Genomic DNA, 27,391 nt, shown 5'->3' on the forward strand with positions numbered 1-27,391 from the left:
TGTGGTAGCAGGCATGACTTGTCCCCACAGCAAAGCAGGGTCTGCCCTGGTTGCATTTGAAAGGGAGACTTGAAGGTGAGCACTGCAAAATATTCCCCTCAGGGGATAATGGGGCCGCTCTGGGAAGAGCAGAAGGTTCCCAGTTCCCTCCCTGGCAGCATCTCCAAGATAAGGCTGGGAGAGAGATTCCTGCCTGCAACCTCGGAGAAGCCGCTGCCAGTCTGTGAAGACAAAACTGAGCTAGCTAGACCAAGAGTCTGACTCAGGATATGGCAGCTTCCTACGTTCCTTCTTCTGCAGCCCCAGCTGAGTTCACTCCCTGGGACACTTGCTCCCCACTCTCAGATCGGGAGTCGGGCCCCCTTTGGGAGCCAGCCGACTCCACGAGGAGGACGGAGGCGCGCCCAGGCTCCGCCCTGCTGCCCCCGCCGCCCGGGCAGCCTCATCCCCGGGGATCCTTGCGCGCGCGCGCGCGCGCCCGCCCGCCCTGGGCTTTCCATGGAGCCTCCTCCTCGGCGGCGGCTGGGCCGCGCGGTTCCTTTAAGAGCTGGCCTACGTGGCAGTCAGTCGCAAGGCGAGTGTGCAACAGCCCCGCTACTTCCTGTGCAGCCTTTTGCAGCCAGCAGCGGGCTGGGGTGGGGGTGCGTGTGTGAGTCGGCCCGGGCTCCCAGGCGCTGAGCAGCCACCCAGCCCGCCCTGCGCCCTCCCTCCTCCCCAGCAGCACATCTGCAGCAGCAGCAGCAGCCCCCTCTCCGCTGGCAGCCATGGGGCAGAACGATCTCATGAGCAGCGCGGAGGATTTTGCGGACCAGGTGCGTGTGGGTCTCCTCCTCCTCCTCTCTCCCCGCCGCAGGGGAGGCCTCCAGCACACGCTATTGCAGAGATCTGGGGTGGGGGTCCCCCCATGCCTTGCATAGGGGTGTGTGTGAGAAAGAGGCTGGGGTCTTCTGAGCACTGGCACAAAAAGCCAGGAGAGAGGAAATGGGTTGCTTGGGAATCATGGAGTGTGTTTTATATACAATGCAAGAGAAATGGCAGGGTCTGATGCAACTCAAAGAGGACCCAGAGATCTGCCCCACCTCTTCCCCCCCCCCCTTTTCCCCTGCCTAAGTGGCTTGCACCCACAGAAACTGGGGGGTGGGGGTAATACCCTGTGCCCCTGTGATTGATTGATCGATTGATTCGATTTCTATACCGCCCTTCCAAAAATGGCTCAAGGCGGTTTACACAGAGAAATAACAAATAAATAAAATGTGATCTCATTTAAAATGCTGGGGAGGCTGCTAGTGGGGGTCTTTGCCTAATAAATGTATGGCCGGTGCCCTATAGCCCTGGTGTCTCCATCAAGGGGTTTGGGGGTACTTTGGGCTCTCTCCTCTGTAATGTTCACACCCTGCACAGCTGGGTTCAGGTCAGCTTCTGTTAATCATCGGCCCTATTAGGAGTAAATCAGTAGTGCATAGAGCTGGGTTCCTAGCAAAGTGGGCCGAACTCTGAATGGTGAGAGAGAACATACACTTCAGATGTCAATTTATGCTGGTCTATGAAGTATCTGAATCTAGAGGCCATGATTTGTAAAGTATCGAGGATATGGGGTTACGTGGTACATATTTGGGAAGGGTGTGAGTCCATTTTGTCCACACTTAGTGTGCAAGTATGTTGTATCTACCCTAATAGGATTTGAGATTATCACTTCCAGGAAATGAAGTAGGACCTTTGTGGCTTAAGGGGTCTTAGGTGTTTCCTAAAGTAGCAGTTCCCAACCCATGGTGCTCCAGATGTTGATGGACTACAACTCCCACCATCCCCAGCCACAACTGTAGTTAGGGGTTGATGTGAGTTGTAGTTCAGCAACATCTGGAGGAGCCCAGGTTGAAGTTGGGGACCCCCTCTCCTAACAGAGCCTGTCCACTTGACCGTGTGTGTGAAAACGGTTGGCCATCATCATCATCATCATTATTATTATTATTATTATTATTATTAATTACATTTATATCCCACTCTTCCTCTAAGGAGCCCAGAGTGGTGTACTACATACTTGAGTTTCTCTTTCACAACAACCCTGTGAAGTAGGCTAGGCTGAGAGAGAAGTGACTGGCCCAGAGTCACCCAGCTAGTATTATGGCTGAATGGGGATTTGAACTCAGGTCTCCCCGGTCCTATTCCAGCACTCTAACCACTACACCACGCTGGCTCTCAAACTTTTCTAACCACAGTGGTTCTGGAATCGGAGCAGTGGGGCTTGCTTTTTCTCCCATTCCCTTTCTTGCTGCTAGCTCTTTCTCTGTAGGAACGACATGCATCGGGGGTCCTCAAGCTTAGGTTGCCAGATGTTGTTGGTGATGATGGGTGTTGTAGTCCAGCAACATCTGGTAGCCAAGTTTGAGAACCTCTATGTGATATATCTAAGGTAGGGGTTTCCTAATCAAGGATACTCCAGATGTTGATAAACTACAACTTGCATCATCCTCATCCACAGTAAATTGTGCCTGGGAGTGATGGGAGTTGCAGTTAATCAGCATCTGGCATGCCACTGGTTGGGAACCCCTGATCTATGCTTTTCTCCCCTTGTGTTTCTGGCATGGGCCGCACAGAGAAGAATGCCCCTTCCTTTTTGCAGAATTCCCTCTGCGGAAAGCATCGAAAAGAAGGGACACGTTAACCCTATTCAGGCATTATATTGTCCAAATGTACAGGTGTCTGTATACTTCAGTACATGTGTTTTGTGTGGATGACTTCGTGCTTTCATTTAAAAAGTGAACCGGGGTCCCGGCCCCTGAATTGCAGGATACAGACAGGAATTGTTCAACCTAATGTGTGAAGAACTATACCTGCATCAGGATCTGTATCTGTGTACACAGTTTGTACAAGGGTTGAACGTAATGTGTGAAGAGGGCTGTTGTGACGTAGGGATATGATCTCTGCCTCGCTACCCTTCTTCAAGTAACAGAGGCTCGGATATGAAAATACCAGGCAAGGGATCAGGAGGCTGGTACTGCATGTCGATGATGGTGACGCGGCTGCAAGATTTATAGCGAGGCGTGCAAAGATATGTAATCCCAAAGGGCCAAACTTCCATTCTCTCCCCTCCACACTCCTCAGATCGAAAGCAGACTCTCCAAAAGTTTCCCCCCCCATCTCACACCCAACTGCCCAAACGAATGAAACTTTCTCTGTTTCCTTGCTGCTGCCCCACAAAAAATAAAACCAGACTTGTCGGGCAGGGGAAAGAAAGCTGGTCCAAATTAAAAGGGGAGGGGGGATGATAATACTACTAGAGAAATAAAGCCCAGGCAGTGTTGAAAGTAAACGGAGTGGTAAGGAAAAATGCAAGTACAACCGACAGCTGGTAAATGAGTCTTCTTGTTTGCCGCTAACCTTTAGGAGTGTGAGTGCCCTAGGTCCTAAACAAAGGAGAATACAGCCTGGTATTATCTCATAATCGGGTGTTGACTCGCTTTCTAGAGGTTCATTTAGCCAGAAGGCAGACAGTCTTGTCTGGCACTGTGATGCAAGACATTAAAAAAAACAAAAACATTTATATCTCGCTCTTCCTCCAAGGAACCCAGAGTGGTGTACTACATACTTGAGTTTCTCTCTCACAACCACCCTGTGAAGTAGGTTAGGTGGAGAGAGAAGTGACTGGCCCAGAGTCACCCTGCTAGTTTCATGGCTGGATGGGGATTTGAACTCGGGTCTCCCCGGTCCTAGTCCAGCACTCTAACCACTATGTTTGGGACTGGCCACCATTTAAGTTGCTTTGTGTTTCTGAGTTGATCGTGAATGAATCGGATGCTGGTAGTGGTGTGGCTTCCTTGCACCAAGTGTATACCCTCCTGCTCTGGGTTAGTGACACCCTCCGGTGTGTCAGCATCTTGTTACCTTTCTGTCTGCTCAGGTGGGTTTGAAAGAGGAAGGAAAACCCCTTGTTAACGAGTACATTAATGCAGGGACTCTGTAACCTGGAGCTCCAGATGTTGGACTACAACTCCCAGCATTCCAAAGGCCATTGTGGCTGGGGGTGATGGGAGTTGTAGTCCATCGACATCTGGAGTCCCAGCTTTGAGGACCCTTGCATTAATTGCATGAACTTAATTTACCCCCTCGGGTCAAAAGCTTCCCGGGAAAGAGAACCTAGGAACATTAGGACGTGCCTTATACCGAATCAGGATTGTTGGTCCGCCTGGCAGAAGGGGAGTATCATGCAGGGCTCGCATGTAGCAGTGGTGACCTCTTGCATATTGGTCTGTGGGAGGAGGGTTGGTCTTGTGGTAGCAAGCATGAATTGTCCCCTCTGCTAAGCAGGGTCTGCCCTGGTATGCATTTGAATGGGAGACTACATGTGAGCACTGGAAGATATTCCTCCCTTAGGGGATGGGGCCGCTCCGGGAAGAGCACCTGCCTGCTTGCATGCAGAAGGTCCCAAGTTCCCTACCTAGCTGCATCTCCAAGATAGGGTTGGGAGAGACTCCTGCCTGCAACCTTGGAGAAGCCTCTACCTGTCTGCGTAGACAATACTGTGCTAGATAGACCAAGGGTCTGACTCGGTAGAAGGCAGCTTCTTATGTTTAAAATGTGGATTTTTTTTTCTGACTTCTGCATTGTCCTGACGGATGACCTTTTGGGATGGGGCATCATAAAGGGGACTAGTGTGGCACAGTGGCTGAGTGGAACCTAGGAAGCTGCCATATCCTGAGTCAGACTATTGGTCTATCTAGCTCAGTATTGTCTTCACAGACTGGCAGCGGCTTCTCCAAGGTTGCAGGCAGGGATCTCTCTCAGCCCTGTCTTGGAGATGCTGCCAGGGAGGGAACCTGGAACCTTCTGCTCTTCCCAGAGCGGCTCCATCCCCTGAGGGGAATCTCTTCCAGTGCTCACACATCAAGTCTCCCATTCACAGGCAGCCAGTACAGACCCCTCTTAGCTAAAGGGTCAAGTCGTGCTTCACTACCACAAGACCAGCTCTCCTCTTGCTATTGATACAAGTGCCCCCCCCGCCCACTCATTCTATAACTGATGCTTTCTGCCTGCATCCTCTGCCCCGTTTTAGAAGGCTGGAATCTCGGTGCGTGCATGTCTGTATTTATTTCTGTGAGTCTGTTTACACAATCTTCAAGAACGGGCTTCTTGAACAGACCTTTCTGAAAGTCTGGTTGTCCAGTAGAACCATTTCTTGCCCTTCCCAGAGTTGGCTTCCACTAAAAATATCCTTATTTTTGTTGACGTTGGTTTTGTGTCTTAAATAAGGATCTTGTCTTAATTCCTGTTGATACGATTCTCCAGGGGTGGGTTGATGGAGCCATGGGATGTACACGTTCCTACATTCCTGGAGCTTCTTAATTGGCTCTAGTTAGAAGCTGGGCCCAGTGACGAGGCTACATCAGGATCGGTTGTATCGCTGCTTGCTGGATTCTTGCCTGCTTTTCAGGGCTGAAGCCAGGAGGTCTGTGGGGTTCTTCTCCCCCTCAGCTTTTATTTAAAGGCCAACCAGAAGCCACTAGTTGGTTTCTTTTATGGAGATACGAGCAGGTGAGGCCTGTCATTGACCGGGCAAAGTCATTTTGCATAAATTTACTTTAATAGGAAAGTTCAAAAAATCAAATATCCGTGATAGAATCTTTTATCAATGTGCTTGCAAAAGAGAAGTAAAAGAACAGTTTCCATTTGTTAAGATTTCAGCTTCAAATGTTATTTGTTTTGTTGAATAATGACCGTATATGGTAGATTTGAATCATCGTTACATTTGTATCTGAGGAAGATCTTCTGGTTCATGTTGTTGCTTTTTCAATTCTTGATCTGATCGAGTGCTCAAAATTCTTTGAGAAACAATAACAGTTAAAATATGATTCTATTCAGAATTTCTTCTAAAAAAATAAAACCCTTTCACCCAGCATATCCCAATGTAAAAGGTAGTGCATTCAGCTACTTTAAGTGGCAGGATTGTTTATGTCAAATTTGGTATCTCTAGATAGCAGAAAGTAGAACTTTGTTCTGCACAAACACATCCAGTCTGTTTCTGGGTACAGTTCAAGGTGCTGGCTATTACCCTTTTAAAGCCTGAAGCAGCTTGGGTTCTGAGCAGTGTTCTGTTAGAATCCCTCTAACAGGAATTCTCAGACGTTGTTGACTACAACTCCCAGAATCCTCAAGCAAAAGCCATTGCAGCTGAGGATTCTGGGAATTGTAGTCAACAACATCTGCGAATCCCTGTTAGAGGTTACACCGGTCCTGAATACTTTGGGGACCACCTGCTCCCACCTGAATCTGCCCGCCTGACTAGATCTCCAGGGAGGGCTCTTCTCTGCATGCCAACACCTTCCGAGGCCCTTTTGCCATGGGACAGGGCCTTCTTGGTTGCTGCCCCCATGCTGCAGAACTCGCTCCCAGCCAAGACCTGCATGGAAAGTGAAGACTGCCCTTTTTATCCAGGCTCCTGACTCTTTTTGCTCTCCTTGCTCTTAAAATTTTAGCTTCATTTGTCCTGTGTTTGTTTTAATTGAATTGTCCCTGGGGTCTTGGGATGAAGGGCCGTACATAAATATAAATAAATATAATCCCTGAACTCTTCAAAATATATAATGGATCAGCAGAAAAGTGCAGGCACTACACTTCAGTAAGCTGTGAATTTGCTCCTGCCTTCAGGTGCTCCCTAAAGTAGTCCAAACACACCAGAGATGCCTAGCAAGGATCTGTCACTTATTTAATTAAAGCTTAATCTCAGTTGATTAAATAACTTTAACTTGAAGATATTAGACCAGGCGGATTTTGCAGTTTCACGCCGACTTGTGTCAGCAAGCATGAATTGTCCCCTTTGTTAAGCAGGGTCTGGCTTGACTTGCATCTGAATGGGAGACTACATGTGTGAGCACTGGAAGATATTCCCCTTCAGGGATGGAATTGCTTTGGGAAGATGCTTGCATGCAGAAAGTTCCCAGTTCAATTTCGGGTAGAATCTCCAAGTTGGGACTGAGAGAGACCAGTGTTCCCTCTAAGGTGTGCTTGTGTGCACTCGCTCACACGTTGTCTGATGTCCGCTCAGTTAATTTTAGATCCCGCTCAGGTTTAATCGGGAAGGTCCCTCTCTGAATGCATATGTGCTCACACTGTCTTGATACTACTGCCCAGAACAAAATTCATTCCACACATAGGCGACAAAAATTAGAACCCTGGGAGAGACTCTTGCCTGCAACCTTGGAGAAGCCGCTGCCAGTCTGTGCAGACAATATTGAGCTAGACCAGTGGTCTGACTCAGTATATGGCAGCTTCCTATGTTCAAGGAGCCCAGAGATAAGTACTGTACATGCTCGTGTTTACCCTCACAACAACCCTGTGAGGTAGGTTAGGCTGAGAGAGAAGTGACTGGCCCAGAGTCACCCAGCTAGTATCATGGCTGAATGGGGATTTGAACTCGGGTCTCCCTGGTCCTAGTCCTACACTCTAACCACTACACCATGCTGGTTTCAAGAAAATTTTGCTACAAGAGTACATTTGCAGTCCTCAGCGGTGCGTGTTTCATGCACTCGAAATTGCACAGGGGGGAAGCAACTGGGGGAAGATGTTCTGGAGTAGGAAAGGGTGCGGTTCTCTGTGCTAACTGCTTTGGAAACATTTGTTGAAAAGTGGTATATAAATATTTGTTGTTGTCAATATCTGGAGATCCTTTTCAAACTTGAAAAGAGCCATAAGTCAAGAGTTGGGTATGTTTGTGGTTTGGCCCTGGTGTTGTGTATCTAACCTGAATTCTAACAACACTGATATGGACCTTTCTTCTTCTTCTTCTTCTTCTTCTTTTGCAAAAGGGTAATTACATGCCAAATGAATCAAATTTGGTACTTGAGGGTTGATATCAATATGGTTTTTCTTGAAGTTGCTAAGTGCAGCTTAAACCAGGGGTTCCCAACCAGGTCCCCAGACGTTGTTGGACTACAGCTCCCATGTCTTTAGCTTTTGTGACTGGGGATGATGAGAATTGTAGTCCAACAGTATATGGGAACCCCTGTTGAACTACCAAACGATAATGTCTTAAACATTCTAGTAAAGGTAGCCATCGAGTTGGTGTCGACGCCTGGCAACCACAGAGCCATGTGGTTTTCTTGGTAGAATACAGGAGTGGTTGGTTTCCCATTGCCATCTCATGCACAGTCTGAGATGATGCCTTTCAGCATCTTCCTATATCGCTGCTGCCCGATATAGGAGTCTCCCATAGTCTGTGAAACACACCATCAGAGATTGGAATCAGCAACCGTAATTCTGTTTGAATTATGGATTCGAACCTTAATTTGAATCAGAAATCCGTAATTTGAGTTCATTACTGTCTTTCAGGAGAGCCCTTAAAACCTATCTGTTTGGCCTGGCCTTCCAGGGTTTTAAAACTACTGTAAACTGTTTTAAATTGTTCTAAATGGTTGTCCATTCCTCTCAGGGGATGGGGCCGCTCTTGGAAGAGCATCAAGGTTCCCAGTTCCCTCCCTGGCAGCATCTCCAAGTTAGGGCTGAGAGAGACACTTGCCTGCAAGCTTGGAGAAGCCGCTGCCAGTCTGTGAAGACAGTACTGAGCTAGATGGGCCAAGGGTCTGACTCAGTATATGGCAGCTTCCTATGTTTCTATGCAGGGTACAGAGAGGAACATGTCTTGCTGTATGTGTGTTCAACGTAATGTGTGAACAGGGCTATAGAGTGCCCCCAAAGCCATTTACACATGTAGACAAATGTGTTGGTATCCCTCCACGAAAAAAGAAGAACCCACAATTGTCTCTGAAATAACTTGAAACTTCAGTTTCAAAAAAGCCAGACTGGAATTTCAGTTTCAAAAAAGCCAGACTGGAATTTGCTAAAATGCATATTAACAAGCCACAATGCTTCTGGGAGAATGTCCTTTGGACAGATGAGACAAAACTGGAACTTTTTGGCAAGTCACTTCAGCTCTAGGTCCACAGACGGAAAAATGAAGCTTTCAAAGAAAAGAACACCATACCTACTGTGAAACATGGAGGAGGCTCGGTTATGTTTGCGGGCTGCTTTGCTGCGTCTGGCACGGGGTGCCTTGAGTCTGTGCAGGGAGCAATGAAATCTCAAGACTATCCAGACGTTCTGGAGCGAAACGTACTGCCCAGTGTCAGAAAGCTCTGTCTCAGTTGCAGGTCATGGATCCTCCAACAGGATCATGACCCCAAACACACAGCCAAAAGCACCCAAGAGTGGCTAAGAACAAAACATTGGGCTATTCTGAAGTGGCCTTCTGTGATTGGAATCCCTGATTGGAATCCTATCGAACATCTATGGAAAGAACTGAAACGTGCAGCCTGGAGAAGGCACCCTTCCAACCTGACACAGCTGGAGCAGTTTGCTCAGGAAGCGTGGGCCAAACTACCTGTGGACAGGTGCAGAAGTCTCATTGAGAGCTACAGGAATGGCTTGTTTGCTGTGATTGCCTCTAAAGGTTGTGCAACAACATATTAGGTTGAGGGTCCCATCATGTTTGTCCATGCCATTTTCATTTGTGTTATTATTTGAAATATTCGGTTGCATCAAAACTCTAAAGCAAAGTCTGATTTTTTTGTTCAATGTGGAATAAACAATGATGGGCCAATTACGTTTGTCAGTTTCAAGTTATTTCAGAGACAATTGTGGGTGGTTCTTTTTTTCATGGAGGGGTACCAACACACTTTTTCGTGTGTGTATGTCCAGGCTCTCTCTTGAGTGTGTTGCAGCTATATCTTGGCACTCAGTTGCAGACTGGCTGTAGGATTTCTGGGGATGAGTTGATTCTTTGGCCAACGTCTCTCTTCTAATTCTCTCTCCACCACACACCCCTTCCTTGGACACCATCTTGCAACGTATACCACGACATTGCAAGATCACGTATCTGTATGGGCAGGGATCCACAAATGTAGGCTTAGCTCACTAGCCAGTTGTTACTTGTGTTTGCCGCCAACCCCTCTCTTCCCTCGGACCCTTTTCGGGGGCACAAGCAGAGGTCTTAGGAGAGAAATGGGTCTGGGATGTGGAGATGGTAAGAGATGGGGAGCCCTCTCCTCCAGCTCTGAAAGGCGTCCTGCTCTTTCTTACCTTCCCCAGAACTGGCAGTAGAAACTTATATTTTATTTTATATTTATATCCCGCTCTTCCTCCAAGGAGCCCAGAGTGGTGTACGCGGTTATGTTTATCCTTACAACAACCCTGTGAGGTAGGTTAGGCTAAGAGATACATGACTGGCCCAGAGTCACCCAGCGAGTTTCATGGCTGAATGGGGATTTGGACTCATATCTTCCTGGCCCTAGTCCACCACTCTAACCACTATACCATGCTGCCTCTCCAATGAGGAAGAGCAAAAGCTGCCTTCTACTGATTCAGACCATGGGTCCATCTAGCCCAGTAATTGTCTACCCAGACTGGCAGTGGCTTCTCCAAGGTTGCAGACGGGAGTCTCTCTCGGCCCTATTTTGGAGATGCTGCCAGGGAGGGAAATTGGAGCCTTCTACATGGAAGCAGGCAGATGTTCTTCCCAGGATGGCCCCATCCCCTAAGAGGAATACCTTACCGCGCTCACATGTAGTCTCCCATCCAAATGCAAACCAGGGCAGACCCTGCTTAGCAACAGGGGCCATTCTTGCTTGCTTGCTACCACAAGACCAGCTCTCCTTTGGTGAGGAGATCTGTGTGGTACTGGCTGTCCAGAGTGGGTGGGGCTGCAGAGATTTACTGAACGGCAGGTTACCTGTGAGAGATCTGCCTAGCTAACATTTGCCCAAGGGGAAGCTCTTGCGGGGAAAACCATCTAATTTAGGATTTAATTGAAGCTTGCTTAGTAGGGTAGGGTGGCAAAATTGGACACGCTAACGAAACAATTGGGAACGTTGCCAAGGCTGGGCAGGTATAATCTGACCAGAGGGTCCTTGGTTTTGGCTAGCGTTGGGAACAAGCCGTGACTTGCTAGAGTCATCCATGCACGGAGAAAAATGCCATTTGGGGGTCCGTCTAGATCATGAAAATGGAGGGAAGATGGAGCCGCTTTTTTCTTCTGCAGTTTCGCAGCCGATTCAGTCTGGTTTTTGTGGGGAGGGGCAAAGGCACAGAAGCCCTTCCCCAACGACTTTTCGGGTGAACTCCCTGCCTTCTAATATTTCAGTGGATGATCACACACTTTCAAGTATATCTGCGTACAGGCTAGGAATGTGCTCTTAAAAAATAAATTAATTAAAGCTGAGCAGGGGGCCTATAGGAGGAGAGCTGGTCTTGTGGTAGCAAGCATGACTTGTCCCCTTTGCTATGCAGGGTCTAACCTGGTTTGCATTTGGATGGGAGACTCCATACCCCTGCTAACTTGATGAAGAGGCACCTTTTAACGTGGCGATTCTCTTTATTTAGCGGGGAGAGTAAATGGCCCTGTCCACCCCCAACACAGTACCTACAGTGACTGTTGCTGGTATTTATCTTGGGTTTCTTTTTAGATTGTGAGTCCTTTGGGGACAGGGATCCGTCTTATTTATTTGTTGTTTCTCTGTGTAAACTGCCCTGAGCCATTTTTGGAAGGATGGTATAGAAATCGAATAAATAAATACATGCGTGAGCACTGTAAGATATTCTTCTTAAGGCAGTGGTAGGCAACCTTGGCTGGCCAGCTGTTGTTTCAGTGTGTGTGTTTGTGTGTAGAAAGTCCCAGGTTCACCCCCTGGCACCTCCAAGTAGGGCCGGGAGAGACTGCAGCCTTGGAGAAGCCGCTGCCAGTCAGTGTAGACAATGCTGAGCTAGATGGACGAAGGGTCGGACTCAGTAGAAGGCAGCCTCCTATGTAACTGCATTAGGCACACAGTCCTGTTCACAACAACCTTTAGGAAATGACAACCATTAGGAAAGGTTCAGGAACTGGCCAGAGATGGAAGTTTGGGGCGGTCTACAAATTGGAGAAATAAATAAGATTTAGGAAGCCCCTGTGCAGTATTCTCTCTAATTCTTTTCATCTGTGTGCAGAATGGGTTTTGTTCTGGGTGGCATTATCAAGGCAGTGTGTGGTGCACCTGGGTGCAGAATGGGGCCTTCCTGAGCGGGATCTGAAATTTACTGAGCGGACATAAAAGCGGCTTGTGAGCGCACGCCTTAGAGGGAACACTGCCCCTGTGACTGACTTCCAGAGTTTGTGCAAGTGAGACATCTAGGCACTAGTGCAGTGTTCCCTCTAACAGGGATTCCCAGATGTTGTTGACTACAACTCCCAGCATTCCCAGCTGTAGTGGCCTTTGGCTGGGGATTCTGGGAGTGGTCGTCGACAACATCTGGGGAACACTGCACTAGTGGTCTTTGTTGAAAGAGCTTCCTCAGCCTCCGTTGGTGCGTGTTGCAATCCAGCCTGGGTAGCAGTGGCTATACCAGTACACAGATCCTTTTCCTCGGAAATCTCTTTGATGCTGAGTTACAGTAGGAGATGGCAGAAGGAGATATCTGAGGGAGCGGCCCAGAAGGATGACAGAGCCTTACGTGGCACTTGCATGCTGGAACACGTTGAGGATCTGCCCAGGCATCTGTTGGCTTTTTGCCCTACGTTGTTAGAAACCAGCTGTACAACCTGCATGGATTGCCGAATGGATTGGAAGGTCCTGCCAGGTCACATCAGTAGCCCTTTTGGCTAGTTTGTCAAACTCTCTCCCAGGGAGCTTCACTTAGAGTAGGGCTGCTCAACTTCGGCCCTGCTGCAGAAGTTGGCCTGCAACTCCCATAATCCCTGGCTATTCGGCACTGTGGCTCAGATCAATCATTCTTTATTATGGTCATAAGGTAAAGTGTGCCATCGAGTCGGTGTCGACTTGTGGCGAAGACAGAGCCATGTAGTTTTCTTTGGTGGAATACAGGAGGGGTTGACCATGGCCTCCTCCCACGCAGTATGAGATGATGCCTTTCAGCATCTTCCTATATTGCTGCTGCCCGATAGAGGTGCTTCTCGTAGTCTGGGAAACAGACCAGCAGGAATTCGAACCGGCAACCTCTGGCTTGATGATCAAGTCATTTCCCCGCTGCGCCATAGACCAGCGTAAAGTATAAGGGATGATTACATATTACATATTAAGAATGAAAGTAAATATTAGAAGCCTGTGATGAGTGACACAATACAAGCATATGATAAAAGACTATAAGAACCAGAAATAGAAGTCAAATTTTAAGATAAAACTCTGGCTGTCGAAGACAAAAGCATGACCGCAAACTCAATAACCCTTCATGGCCAAGATCTGAAGACTGTCGTCAGTAGTAGTTAATAATGGTAAAAAGTGGGTACCGCTATGTATAAAAGGCTTATAAAAAGCATCACTAACAAAACATAAAGGCGTAAACTGTGACTGGGAATTCTGGGAACTGTAGTCCCAAAACAGCTGGCGGGGGGGGGCTGGATTTGAAAAGCCCTGACTTGGAGCATGCCTCCTCCCCACTTCACCCTGCTCCGAACTCAAGTGTTCAGAGGGGGTGACCTATTCATGATATCGAGGAGAGGCAAATGGTGATGTCAAGTGCCGTCGAGTTGGTGCCGTCGAATCGGTGTCGACTCGTGGCAACCACAAAGCCCTGTGGTTTTGGTCGAATACAGGAAGGGTTTCCCATTGCCTCTTCCCACACACTATGAGACGATGCCTTATAAAATAAAATATCAACCCCTCTGGCCTTATTTGTCCCGTACGCAAAAACCTGTGTTCCAAAATATCTATCAACAGTAGCATCTGTCTTATAAGTATCTTGCAAAAACACCACCACTGGGTGTTGATACATTTAGATATCCTGGCCCTTTTAATTGGATCCCCCCCCCCCCAACCTCTGACATTTAAGGAAACAACTGTGCATTTGGTCACTCATTTGTAATGCTTAGTCCTTGCTGACAATAAAAGTTTGCCTTCCATAAATCAAGTAATTCAGATCCTCCCCGGTCGCCTGTTGCTATCACGATATATCTACCTAAATGTACTATAATTTCTGTCTTAAAGTGTCTGTCTAAATGAAGTGAAGTATGTTTAAGTGTTTCTTTTGGGGGGGTTATGCTACCCCCCCTCCCCATCTCCCTTCCCCACCTCCCTCGCCCACTCAAACCGAAGGCAAAAATTGTTGCAGAGGAAAAGCCTCTAACGGGGTTTTTTGGGGGGGGGGGGAGAGGAACATCAGCCCGTCCTCTCTCCATCCCAGACCATCATTCATTATATCCACATAATTATTTAGGTATCACCCCGCCCAGCTAATCGCCCCAATAATCTGTTCCCCTCTTCCTCACCTCTCCCCTACACTGACTTGATATAGAAGTTTAACAAGTGTAATTATTCTTCCAGCTGCTTCTTGTAAAATAGCATGTTTCACAGTTTCAAGGTCAAAGTCTGATTTCAGAGAAGGCAGTTAGGAGAAAGAGAAAGGGAGAAAAGAAAAGCGGGGGGGGGGAGGAAAGAGACAGGGGAGTTTTTCCTTGGCAGGAGCTCATGTCTTATCAGAGAATTCTTCTGTTGGCCAGTTAACTCAGCGTTGCTGTGTTCCTTACTGGGGAGCGGAGCAAACCACGGCCAAGATGGCGTGTTAGTTGGATGGCTCTCTCCATCTCAGCCCTTTTATGAGACCTGGCCTTGAGAGTTGGGAAGCTGCACTTGCTAATTTGAACTGAGATTAAAGGAAAATGCAAGGAAGAGCCGAAGCGGAAAGGGAAAGGCATTCGAGCCGCCTTGGATGACTGGAAGCCGGCCAGTTTGTCTCCCCCACACAATGAAGGGGAGGACGACGACGAGATCCAGGAAAAAACTCAACCGGAGTTACAAAGGCAGCAAGGAAAGCCTTTGGACACTCCCAGGACAACCTGGGAATCAGTGGAACACCTGATGAGGCAGAGGAATAAAGAAATGCAAGTGGAATGGATTAGATGGTTTGTAAGGGCCCGTCAAGATTCGGCAAGTATAACTGATCAAATTAACAAGCAATTTTAAGGATCTTGCTATGCAAATCTCTGATATTGGACAAACAGCCGGTCGTGCCTTTGATCAGGCTAATAAGAATGCCCTTGAATTAGCCATTACTCAAAAAAAAGTAGAGGAGTTAAGAGAGAATCTGGTCTTTATCCAAGACTGTGATAAAATAAATAATTTAAAAATTCAGGGCATTAACTCGAAGGTGTTGAACGCACATTTTAAGAAGCTGTGTTATCACAGCTGTCTGCTGACTTGCAAATTCAAGAAAGAGATCTGGAATGAGTCCACGGGATCTCATTCAAGATACCAATACAGAAACCAGAAGACGTCCTGGTTAGATTTGTGAACGCTGGCTTAAAAGACAGAGTGCTATCTCAGGGGCGTCAAAAAGCCATAGTTTGGGATAATGAGAAAGTATTAACCTTTCAAGATAGAAGTGCAACAGCTCTTCAGCGCCGAAAGGAATTTAAACCTTTGACTGAGATCCTTTGTGTGAAAGGGATTTGATACTGATACTCCCTTTAAAAATAATCTTTTTTTAAATCCAAAGGGAAGCAAGTCACTACATCTCTGGAACAGATGCACACACCAAAAAAAAGTAGCTGAGGGTTTTAAAAAATGAAACTTAAGGTATTTGGGGTTTCAGACCAGTAGCTGAACTTCTGTTTCTGGTGGTAGGTTTCTTGCAGCATTGCCAAACACAGAGAATTGCAGGATCCTGACCAGGGCTGTTCATCTCGACTAACTACATCTATCTCTTCTCTCCTTCTCGATTTCCTGGGTTAGTTTTGTACATGTAAACTCTGTGTGTGAGTTGTGAAGCACACGTTTTGTGTTTTGGAGTGTGCATGTTCCTGAAATTGACTAGCTTGCCTTGAGTGCGTGTCAGTTTCAGCGGTTGCAGTTTAAACTTGCTGCACACATTACTACAAGGCTGGGGATGATGGGAGTTGTAGTCAGATCCAAGTTGTAGTCTGCAGATCCAAGTTTGACAATCCCTGCATTACTGTCTTGCTGCATGATGGATGCTAGACGTTGATATGGCATGGAGATAAGATGGCTGGCTTGATACTATTCATAGTATAGCTTCTGCCTAGACCAGAGTTTCCCCAATCTTGAGTCCCAGATGTTGGACTACAACTCCCATCATCCCCAGCCACAACAGCAGGTTGCTTAGGGTGATGGGAGTTGTAGTTCAACATAATCTGGGGATCCAAGGTTGGGAACCTTGGTCTAGCCAGTTCCTCTCTTGCTAACTACGAGCATGTCCAATAAAGAGTATGAAGAACTCTCTTTGTGTATGTAGATCACCCTGATACAGTTAGCAGAGTCGGGTAATAAAGCTCTTCCTGGACTGTACCACGTATGGAGGTAGGAGTCCATGTTTCTTCTTGCACAGGCAGAAAACGAGCAGATCTGAATCTTTATGGCTGTAGGCTACCTCCAGGCTCAGAGGCAGGATGCCTGTTGAGTGCCAGTTGCAACGGACCAACACCAGAACAGCCCTGCTGGATCAGACCCAAGGAGGCCCATCTAGTCCAGCATCCTGTTTCCTACAGTGGCCCACCAGATGCCTCTGAGAAGCCCACAGGCAAGAGCTGAAAGGAGCATGCCCTCTCTCCTGCTGTTGCTCCCCTGCAACTGGGATTGAGAGGCATTTTGCCTCTGAGGCTGGAGGTGGCCCACAGCCACCAGTCTAGTAGCCATTGATAGACCTGTCCTCCATCAATTTGTCTAAGCCCCTTTTAAAGACATCCAAGCTGGTGGCCATCACCACATCCCATGGCAGAGAATTCCATCGATTATGTGCTGTGTGGAAAAAGTGCTTCCTCTTGTCGGTCCTAAGTTTCCCGACCTTCAGTTTCATGGGGTGACCCCCTGGTGGTTGTGCGAGAGGGAGAGAAATTTCTCTCTGCCCACCCTCTCCACTCCATGCCTAGTTTTATACACTTCAATCATATCTCCCCATAATCGCCTCTTTTCCAAGGTAAAGAGCCCCAGATGCTGTAGCCTAGCCTCATAGGGAAGGTGCTCCAGGCCCCTGATCATCTGGGTTGCCTTCTTCTGCACCTTTTCCAGCCCAGAAGAGGGCAATGCCTTCATTTATTTTATTTATTTAGCAAATTTATTGACCACCTGATTTCCTTAGACTTGAAGCAGTTGACATAAATTATAACAACGAAGACAAGGGGGACACACACACACACACACACACACACACACACTCCAAAAGCCTGGCAGAATAGATAAGTTTTCAAAAGCTTCTTAAAGGACAGAAGGGAGGGGGTATTACGAATCTCAGCAGGCAGCGTGTTCCATAAGGAGGGGGCTGCCACAGAGAAGACCCTGCCATGAGCCCGGGCCCCACATCCCTCCCCTGGGCCCCGAACTCTGAGATGACCTCACAGGGCGGGTCCGAGTTGGCCGGGAGAGGCAGTCCCGAAGGTACACAGGCGCCAAGCCCTGAAGGGTTTTCGAGGTGATAACCTGCACCTTGAATTGGACCCGGAAGCGAACTGGCAGCCAATGCAGTGACCGCAACCAAGGTGAAACAGGGTCCCATTTTCTGCTGCCCGCCGGCATCTCCTGCCTTTGGGCTTCCTAGAGGCATCTGGTGGGCCTCTGTGGCAGACAGGATCTGGTGTAGATGGGCCTTGGGCCCGATCCAGCAGGACGTTTCTTACGTTGGGGAGAGACCTAGACTGGAGTTCCTTTTTCCTGACCTGCTAGTTTTCTGGTGCGCAGGAGTGTTTGCCCCCCACGTAGTGGTCGAATTCTGAAAAGCTCTTCCATTTGATTCTCTGTTGTATAAAACGGCCCGGAATCTATCAGTAGAAATCTAGAGGGAAAGAGCTATTTACTCTTTTCCCCTTCTCAAAGCGGAAAGAGAGGTGTCCATGTGGTTTCTTGCTAGGGCGTGGACTGAGAATGCTACTCCCTGTGGCTAATGCTGGGAAAAGAAACCATCAACTGCTCCTGGAGACTGGAGATCTTTAGTAGGAGGGAAAGTTGTGCCGTCGAGTCGGTGTCGACTCCTGGCGACGACAGAGCCCTGTTGGTTGTCTTTGGTAGAATACAGGAGGGGTTGACCATTGCCTCCTCCCGCACAGTATGAGATGGTGCCTTTCGGCACCTTCCAATATCGATGCTGCCCGAAATAGGAGTTTCCCATATTCTGGGAAACAGACCAGTGGGGAATTGAACCGGTAACCTCTTGCTCGCAAGTTACTTCCCTGCTGCGCCATGAGGAAAACTCATCCTTAAATAGGATTTTATCTGTCCCAGTTATGTGCATAAGAGGCAACTTAAGTATGTTAAGTAATTAAGAGATAATTGGAATACTGGGTAATACAGGTGGCTATGTAACCGTTTAAAGGACAGGTTGTCTAAGAAGCTTTATTGCCCATCTGCCTCTAAAAGTGTAGAAGGCATCTCCTTGGCAGCTGATGAGGGCCGCCAAGCTCTCTTCCCAGGGCAAAAGGCTCACGCCAGGGTCGTCTGGCTGTTTGAATGGCTCTCTGTTGTTCAAGCAGTGCAATCGAATCGGCCTCTCAGATCCTCCTTGCCATAATAAAAAGGGCCAGCTGTGTCGTGATTCATCCTCTGAGATCTTAAGGTGCCACTTTGCGCTGTGAGGACCAGGCCTTTAGGGTCTATTCCAGATTGTAGCCCACGACATCTGAGAATCCGTGTTAGAGGGAACTCTGGTCCTCAACCTGGATATTAGGAACCTCGGAAGCGGCCATAGACTGAGTCCATCTAGCTCAGGATTGTCTTCACAGACTGGCAGCGGCCTCTCCAAGGTTGCAGGCTGGAGTCTCTCTCAGCCCTATCTTGGAGATACTGCCAGGGAGGGAAACTGGGGACTTCTGCGGGCAAGCATGGAGATGCTCTTCCACTGAGCTATGACCCCATCCCCTAAGGGGTCATAAGGAGAGGAGAGCTGGTCTTGTGGTAGCGAGCATGACTTGTCCCCATAGCTAAGCAGGGTCTGCCCTGGTTTGCATTTGGATGGGAGACTTGATGTGTGAGCAAGATATTCCCCTCAGGGTATGAAGCCGCTCTGAGAAGAGCAGAAGGTTCCCAGTTCCCTCCCTGGCAGCATCTCCAGGATAGGGCTGAGAGAGATTCCTGCTGCCTGCAACCTTGGAGAAGCCGCTGCCAGTCTGTGAAGACAATACTGAGCTAGATAGACCAATGGTCTGACTCAGTATATGGCAGCTTCCTAGGTTCCTAAGGGGAATATCTTTCAGTGCCCACATGGAGTCTCTCATTCAAATGCAAACTAGGGTGGACCCTGCTTAGCAAAGTGGACAATTCATGCTTGCTATTACTGGACTACAACTCCCGTCATTTCCTGACGATGCACCTTGATGGATGATGGGCGTTGTAGCCCAACATCTGGGCACCCAAGATCGGGAAACCCTTTGGAGAGGAAGCTGCCCCTTGCAATATAGCTATTTACTTTTTCAAATGTGCAGGCCGCCCCAAACCTGTGTCTCTGGGCGGCGTACGGTATATAGATGACCCCATACCCTGCCTTATCTTCACGCCGGGTGGTTTCCCCTCCCTCCCTGCAGTTCTTACGCGTGACGAAACAGTACCTCCCCCACGTGGCCCGCCTCTGCCTGATCAGCACGTTTCTCGAAGACGGCATCCGGATGTGGTTCCAGTGGAGCGAGCAGAGAGACTACATCGACGCCACGTGGAACTGTGGCTACCTCTTGGCCTCCGTCTTCGTGTTCCTAAATCTCTTCGGACAGTTAAGTGAGTAGAACCAGTTGGCTTGGTCAGGAAACGCCGTGGCTGCTTCTTGTGGCCATTTGGAAGGAACCGGCATCCCCGGTGTATACTGGAACCAGTACGCACCACGTTGAATCAACCTGTGAAGTTACCATACTCAGCCGGTTTGTGCCCTTGTGGCTCTGAGGATATAGAAACCACTGCTCACGCTATTCTTTATTGCACATTTTATAAGGGTGTCTGTATAAATTGGATTTCTCCGCTACTAATGGAGTTCCCTGGTCATCAAGATGAGTTTTATCTAGACTACCTGCTGTCCAATTTTAAAGTAAGGGTCTCTGGTAGGGTGGTTAGTTTTTGCTATGCAATGTGTAAAACCCGTCAAGATCTTACCACTTAATTGTTGTTAATGTTACTGTTTTATACTATGCTGGTCAGCGGCCGAAATAAAGTTAGCTAATCTAATCCTAGCTAATCTAATCCTATCCATGGAATGGAATGGAATTCCATGGAATGGCTAGGATAGATTAGATAACTTTATTTCGGCCACTGACCAGCATAGTATAAAACAGTAACATTAACAACAGAAGGAAACCATTATATCCATTCCATTCCATTCCATGGAATTCTCTGCCACAAGATGTATTGACAGCCTGGATGGCTTTAAGAGGGGTTTTGATCAGGGGTTCCCAACCTTGGGTCTCCAAATGTTGTTGGACTTCAGTTCCCATAATCCTCAACCAAAGGCCACTGGGGCTGGGGATTATGGGAGCTGAAGTCAATGACATCTGGGGACCCAACGTTCCGAATCCCTGGTTTAGATAAAATCATGGAGGACAGGTGTATTGATGGCTGTCTGTGGGCTATAGGCCATCTCCAGCCATGGAGGCAAGATGCCTCTCAATCCCAGTTGCAGGGGAGCAACAGCAGGAGAGAGGGCAGGCCCTCACCTCTTGCCTGTGGGCTTCTTAGAGGAATCTGGTGGGCCACTGGGTGAAACAGGATGCTGGACTAGATGGACCTTCTTGGGCCTGATCCAGCAGGGCTGTTCTTATGTTCTAGTGCAAGGTTTCTTAACTTTGGGCCCCCAGATGTTGTTGGATTTCTTAACTTTGGGCCCCCAGATGTCGTTGGACTACAATGCCCATCACCCCCAGACATGGCCTCTGTGGCTGCTAGGCCCCAGACATGGCCTCTGCTAACCGTTATTCCTCCGTTCTCAGGTGGCTGCATCCTTGTGCTGAGTAGGAACTTCGTCCAGTATGCCTGCTTTGGATTATTTGGAATTATAGCATTACAGGTGAGAAACGGTTGCCAGTCGGCATTTCAGAACACATGTCAAAATCCCCGTTTGTTTATTTAAGGCGGTTTACACAGAGAAATAATAAATAAATAAGATGGACCATACGATGGATTTGCCACCTCTTCCCCTTTTTATAACCTCAAGTACCAGGGTTCATATTTCTCCAGCACGTTCTTCATGAACCCCCCTGCTTATTAAGATCATTGGGGGAGGTCTGGTCGCGGTGACCACTGACCCCTTTGGTGGCGACCCCAAACCGGGCTTTCTCTAGGGCAGTGTTCTCTCTCATCTCTTTCATCTCTGTGCGGAATGAGTTTTGTTCTGGGCAGCAATATCCAGGCAGTGTGTGCTCACCTGCATTCCAAGTAGGGCCTTCCTGATTCAGCCTGAGCGGGACCTAAAAATAACGGAGCGGGCGTTAAAAAAAAATCCTGGTGAGCGTGCGCACATGCGCATGCATGCCTTAGAGGGAATACTGCTCTAGGGTGGCCCCACGGCTCTGGAACGCACTCCCATCTCTGCCTCTTTTGAAGCAACTCTTGAAAAAGCACCTATTTTGTCAGGCTTTTTAGTTTATATGATGTTAAAGGTTTTATTGACACTTTTTTTGATTTTGTTTTAAATGATTCGAGGTTTTAATTGTTGCTGGGTTTTAATGATTTTATAGTTTATATAGTTTGTTTATTTTTAGGGATCTTATATGGCATGTATATAAATGTAAATAAATAGTTATCTTCCTCTTCCTGCAGCACCATCCACCTGTTGGTGGGTGAGCGTGCCGAGATTCCCGTGTGCAGCACACAAGAATTTGTGGAGCAGGGCCAGTTGATTTTATTTTAACAACCCCCCCCCCAACATACACACCTTATTTATTCAGCCATCAGTCTGCACACCCTGATTATTATAAATAAAATATGCAGACCCCTGTGCTGTGGAGAGTCTAATTTAAACTTTAACGCACAATGATGGGAGAAGCGAAAGCAGTGACGTCTGAATGTGAGCAAGTACAGACAGGTTCTGATATTTATAGTTCAACTCTTGTACCGCCTTTCATAAAACTTAGGAACATAGGAAGCTGCCTTCTACCGAGTCAGACCCTTGGTCCATCTAGTTCAGGATTGTCTACCCAGACTGGCAGCAGCTTCTTCAAGATTGCAGGCAGGAGTCTCTCTCAGCCCTCTCTTGGAGATGCTGCCAGGGAGGGAACTTGGAACCTTCTGCTTTTCCCAGAGCGGCTCCATCCCCTGAGGGGAATGTCTTACAGAGCTCATATGTAGTCTCCCATTCAGATGCAAACCAGGACAGACCCTGCTTAGCAGAGGGGACATTTCATGCTTGGTATCACAAGACCAGCTCTCCTCATCGGGATAGGAGGGGAGAGTGATGGTGTGGGAGCCAGGAGCGCAGTCAGATGGTTTTTCCTCCCCCCTGTGATAAAATGCCGGGGAGAGAATCGGGGTTGGGTGTACCACCTGGCTCCCACCCATCATTCTCCCATGCCCCTACTTTGATCTTGGAGTTCACACAACTGCCAGTCAGGGGCACGCACGGGTCTCTTACCCATATTTTGGTCGAATGGACTAGCCTAATAAAAATACCTTAAAATCTCATTCGAACATTAAAATTAAAAACAATAAGAACCTTTTTTTAAAAAAAAAAAACAGTAGTACTCTTGGGAATATAACAGCTTCAGTCTCTAGATTGAAAAGAGAAAATATTTAAGCTCTGAGAAAGGATGGCCTCGCATGTTTTTCAGGCTTTAATCCTGTGTGTTTCCTTCTAGACAATTGCATACAGCATTTTATGGGATCTGAAGTTTCTAATGAGGTATGCCTAATTTTAATGACCTCTTTCTCACTTACTCCAATGTCTGATTTCATTTGTGGTTTGCCTCTCGCCACGGCTGGAAGAACGGAAGAAAAATGGCCATAACTGCAGCGGTCAGAAGTTGAGAATGGTTAAAATGTGTACTGGTTCCACTCTTGGATTTATTCTTAGAAAAACCAGAAGCAACCAGGTGTGAAATCTATACACATCTTAATACTTGCAAAATGGCAAATGCCAGCATGTAACGGACTTTATCAGCACAAGCCCTTTACAGATCTTCTTGTCAGATTAGATGTGCATGTCCCAGGAAGCTCAGAAGCTGCCATATACTGAGTCAGACCATTGGTCCATCTAGCTTGGTATAGTCTACTACACTGACTGGCAGCGGCTTCTCCAAGGCTGCAGGCAGGAATCTCTCTCTCAGCCCTCTCTTGGAGATGCTGCCAGGGAGGGAACTGGGAACCTCGATGCTCTTCCCAGAGCAGCCCCATCCCCTGAGGGGAATACCTTACTGTGCTCACATGTATATCCCATTCAAATGCAACCAGGGTGAACCCTGCTTAGCTAAGGGGACAATTCCTGTGGAAGTGAGCATGAATGTTCCCCTCTGCTAAGCTGGATCTGTCTTGGTTTGCTTTGGATGTGTGACTGCATGTGAATGGTGTGAGATATTCTCCCTCGGGCAGGATTTCTTAACTTTGGGTCTCCAGAAAGCAGTCTATAAATAATCATCAAATTCGTATTAAGATTTTTTTTTTAAAAACTCAGAAAAAGTGCATTATTGCTGCTGGACAATTATTTTTGTTCCATCTTTATCCTGCCCTTCGTTCCAACTAAATCAGCTCCTTCCTTGATATTAGGAACATAGGAACGGTCTGAGTCAGACTGTTGGTCCATCTAGCTCAGGATTGTCTACACAGACTGGCAGCGGCTTCTGCAGGATTGCAGGCAGGAATCTCTCTCAGCCCCATCTTGGAGATGCTGCCAGGGAGGGAACTTGGGACCTTGATGCTCCTCCCAGAGCAGCTCCATCCCCTGAAGGGAAGATCATCCAGTGCTCAAACGTCATCTCCCATCCAAACACAAACCAGGGCAGACCCTGCTTAGCAAAGGGGACAAGTCATGCTGGCGACCACCAGACCAGCTCTCTTCACTTGTCACAGACTAGTAGACTACTGGATTTCCTCAGCCCTGCCTGCCCATTTCTTTATACTTCTGTGTGTCTCTTTGTTTTGACTGACTCTGTCCCGCCACCTACAGGAACCTCGCACTTGGGGGTGGTCTGTTGCTGCTGCTGGCCGAGTCGCGGTCGGAGGGGAAGAGCATGTTCGCCGGCGTGCCCACCATGCGGGAGAGTTCGCCCAAGCAGTACATGCAGCTCGGGGGCCGTGTGCTGCTAGTCCTCATGTTTATGACGCTCCTGCATTTCGACGTTAGCTTCTTCTCGGTAAGTGCCCAAAGATCCAGCATCTTAGCTGTAGGGCAGGCCTGCTCACCGTAAGCCCCGCCAGCTGTTTTTGGACTACAGCTCCCACGATCCCCAGCCGCACAGTGGCCAATAGCCCTGGGTTATGAGGGTTGTAGGCCAACATCTGCAGGAGGGTCGAAGTTGAGCAGCCCTGCTGTAGGGAGTGGGAGGAACAAGGGGGAGATGGTGGCTCCCAGCTCCGCTCTCTTAATCGGAGTTTCTAGAGATCTTAGACACCCAGGCTGGGAAAGCAAGATCAGAAATAGGGTGGGACAATCACCCTACCAGCGTTCCCTCTAACAGGGATTCCCAGATGTTGTTGACTACAACTCCCAAAGGCCATTGCAACTAGGTATGCAGCGAGGAGAGGAGAGCTGGTCTTGGGGTAGCCAGCATGACTTGTCCCCTTAGCTAAGCAGGGTCTGCCCTGGTTGCATATGAAAGGGAGACTGGAAGTGTGAGCACTGGAAGAGATTCCCCTTCAGGGATGGGGCCGCTCTGGGAAGAGCATCAGAAGGTTCCCAGTTCCCTCCCTGGCAGCATCTCCAAGATAGGGCTGAGAGAGACGCCTCCCTGCAACTTTGGAGAAGCCGCTGCCAGTCTGTGAGCTAGATAGACCAAGGGTCTGACTCAGTATATGGCAGCTTCCTATGTCCATGTAGGCATGGGCAGTGATAGTCCTGCTAAGCATCAGCTGGGTAAAAAGGCTTTTCCTCCTCCTTCACTGAACAGCTGGATACAGTTGCTGGGTAGGATGGAGTCCTGCTACCTAGAAGGAACATAGGAAACTGCCATATACTGAGTCCAGTCCTTGATCCTTCCAGCTCAGTAATATCTACACTGACTGGCAGCGGCTTCTCCAAGGTTGCAGCCAAGAAAGCTCTCTTAGCCTTATCTTGGAGGGCTGCCAGGGAGGGAACTTGGGAGCAGAAGGGTTGCTTGCAGAACCCTTCTGCATGCAAGCAGGCAGGTTCTCTTCCCAGAGCGGCCCCATCCCCGAAGGGGAATCTTCCAGTGCTCACACATGTAGTCTCCCGTTCAAATGCAAACTTGGGTGAACCCCACTTAGCAAAAGGGACAATTCATGCCCTCTACCACAAGACCATCTCCTGTCTCATATGCGGCTCTTTTCTTTCCAGTTTCTTGTTCCCCCTGCAACAGAGGTGTGTCAGGTTGCTGCTGGCACCCCAGTTCTGGCTTCCACATCTGGGCACATGCGCATGTCCTCAGTGTGCATGTGCAAACCTGCACAGTACCAGGGGGACACGCCGTAGTCAGGAGAGAGTGGCAGAGCCAGATAATGTGTAGGGCAGAGGTGATGGCGTGGGTGTCGTAGAACTAATTTTTATTTCGGTCACTGACCAAATATAGAAGAGCAAAAGTAAAAAGATAAAAATGCATAAGGTCCTGGGTGTTTAAGAGAACGTCTTCTTCACCATGAGCCCCACCGCCTGTTGAGATCATCTAGAGAGTTTCGCCTGCAGTTGCCGCCAACTCGTTTGGCAGCCACCCGGGGACGGGCCTTCTCCGTTGCATCCCCTGGGCTTTGGAATGCGCTTCCTATTGAAATAAGAGCCTCCCCATCTCTGGCAACTTTTTAAAAGGCACTGAAGACACATTTATTCACCCAGGCTTTTAAATAGATTTATAGTTTAAAATAATTGTAATACTGGGTTTTAAATGATTTTAATTGATTTAGTTTCGATTTTAATTGTTTTTAGTGGTTGTAAACCGTCCTGAGCCATTTTTGGAGGGGCGGTATATTAATCAAATAAATAAAATTCTTAAAGGTTCCTCTGAATATACAAACGTATTTAAACATAAAACGTATTTATACATAACAAACGTATTTAAACATAAATGTAAGCAACATCGTTTTTTGGGGAAGCAGGAAAAAAAAGGTGAAAACTCACTTGAGATATAACCGCTATCCTTAATAGATAATTATACTTAGCTGTGCAAATGCGTCACACGATCTTACGAATTCTGCTGGCAATTAGGCAGAACCGGCATAAGAAATTTTATCATGATCTGATAAAAGATAACATAGGTAGATATCATCAGAACTGCCTGGAAAATTTAATAAATGTGGAGTAATGTGCATATTATAAGTGTCCCTATTATACTGTAACTTTTAATGAAACATGCACTGTTGATTCTGTGGTTCCTGAACTGCAGAGGCAAAAAATAGCCTGGGGTGTGAACAGCTTGCCCTGTCTTGATTAATTTTGGAATGGCACATGTCTCTCCCCCTCTGCTGCTGCAGATTCTCCAAAACATCGTGGGCACGGCCCTGATCATCCTGGTAGCCATCGGCTTCAAGACCAAACTAGCAGCCCTCACCCTGGTCATCTGGCTCTTCGCCATCAACATCTACTTCAACGCCTTCTGGACCATTCCGGCCTACAAGCCGATGCACGACTTCCTCAAGTACGATTTCTTCCAGACCATGTCGGTCATCGGGGGCCTTCTCCTTGTGGTGGCCCTGGGGCCCGGCGGCGTGTCCATGGACGAGAAGAAAAAAGAATGGTAGAAGAGGCAAGAAGACCCATCATCTCGGGAGCCTGGGGACTGACTCTCCCTATGGATTCACCGGGAAAGAGAAAAGGAACTGCCAGCATTTACAAAGACGTGCCTGCCTTCCCTCGTTCAAGGCACAGCAAATTTTTATTTTGACAACCGCACTGATAATCCGATACTCGATCACTTCTCATCACGGAACATTTGCCTGGGGCTGCTGTTGCCTTCCCCCCCCACCCCCCCAACCGATAATTTCCAAAAATTCGATGACGCTGCTGCTTCGCCAGCACTGGGTGGGTCCTCCGCCATCTGCCGCCTTTCAGATCCTCAATGGGTTTTTTAAAAAAAGGGTTTTAAACTACTGTGATCAGATATCCTGTTGTATACTTTCCCATACGATGGTGTTCCATCTCTTTTTTTTTTTTTGGTTCTGTTTACATCGTTCTTGTAATTAAACAAAGTCACTTCCTGATTTTGAGCATTTGACCACCCATGTGATGGATCTAGTGCTGCTGGAAAGGGGGTTCACACGGTCTGGGTCCTCGGAGGCCCTGTTCTTGTACACAGCCTCAGGCCCAGGGGAAGGGGGTTGTAGGGGGGAGACTTTTC

General features: G+C 48.0%; 1 protein-coding gene across 3 annotated transcripts; it reads left to right on the forward strand.

The window, feature by feature from the left end:
• Positions 1 to 478: 478 nt before the first annotated feature.
• Positions 479 to 27,254, forward strand: SURF4 (surfeit 4). 3 transcript variants are annotated; one of them, XM_053281747.1, is made up of 7 exons: positions 479 to 812; positions 15,600 to 15,702; positions 19,502 to 19,688; positions 20,888 to 20,964; positions 22,751 to 22,794; positions 24,055 to 24,241; positions 26,529 to 27,254. In XM_053281747.1, the coding sequence occupies exons 3-7, from the start codon at positions 19,583 to 19,585 to the stop codon at positions 26,793 to 26,795; spliced, it is 681 nt and encodes a 226-aa protein (XP_053137722.1). In that variant the 5' UTR covers positions 479 to 812; positions 15,600 to 15,702; positions 19,502 to 19,582; the 3' UTR covers positions 26,796 to 27,254. The 3 variants fall into 3 exon arrangements, with proteins under 3 accessions (XP_053137722.1, XP_053137721.1, XP_053137720.1); XM_053281746.1 differs by lacking the exon at positions 15,600 to 15,702 and having other exon boundaries at positions 480 to 812; XM_053281745.1 differs by lacking the exons at positions 479 to 812; positions 15,600 to 15,702 and adding an exon at positions 14,533 to 14,903.
• The last annotated feature ends 137 nt before the right edge of the window (positions 27,255 to 27,391 follow it).

Source organism: Hemicordylus capensis, chromosome 17 (assembly GCF_027244095.1).
Source record: "Hemicordylus capensis ecotype Gifberg chromosome 17, rHemCap1.1.pri, whole genome shotgun sequence".
NCBI lineage: Eukaryota > Metazoa > Chordata > Lepidosauria > Squamata > Cordylidae > Hemicordylus > Hemicordylus capensis.

Coding starts and splice junctions, on each gene's coding strand:
- SURF4 (XM_053281745.1), top strand. CDS start 14,835: ATGAGGCAGAGGAATAAAGAAATGCAAGTGGAATGGATTAGATGGTTT. Junction 19,689..20,887: donor AAATCTCTTCGGACAGTTAA/GTGAGTAGAACC, acceptor CTCCGTTCTCAG/GTGGCTGCATCCTTGTGCTG. Junction 22,795..24,054: donor GATCTGAAGTTTCTAATGAG/GTATGCCTAATT, acceptor CGCCACCTACAG/GAACCTCGCACTTGGGGGTG.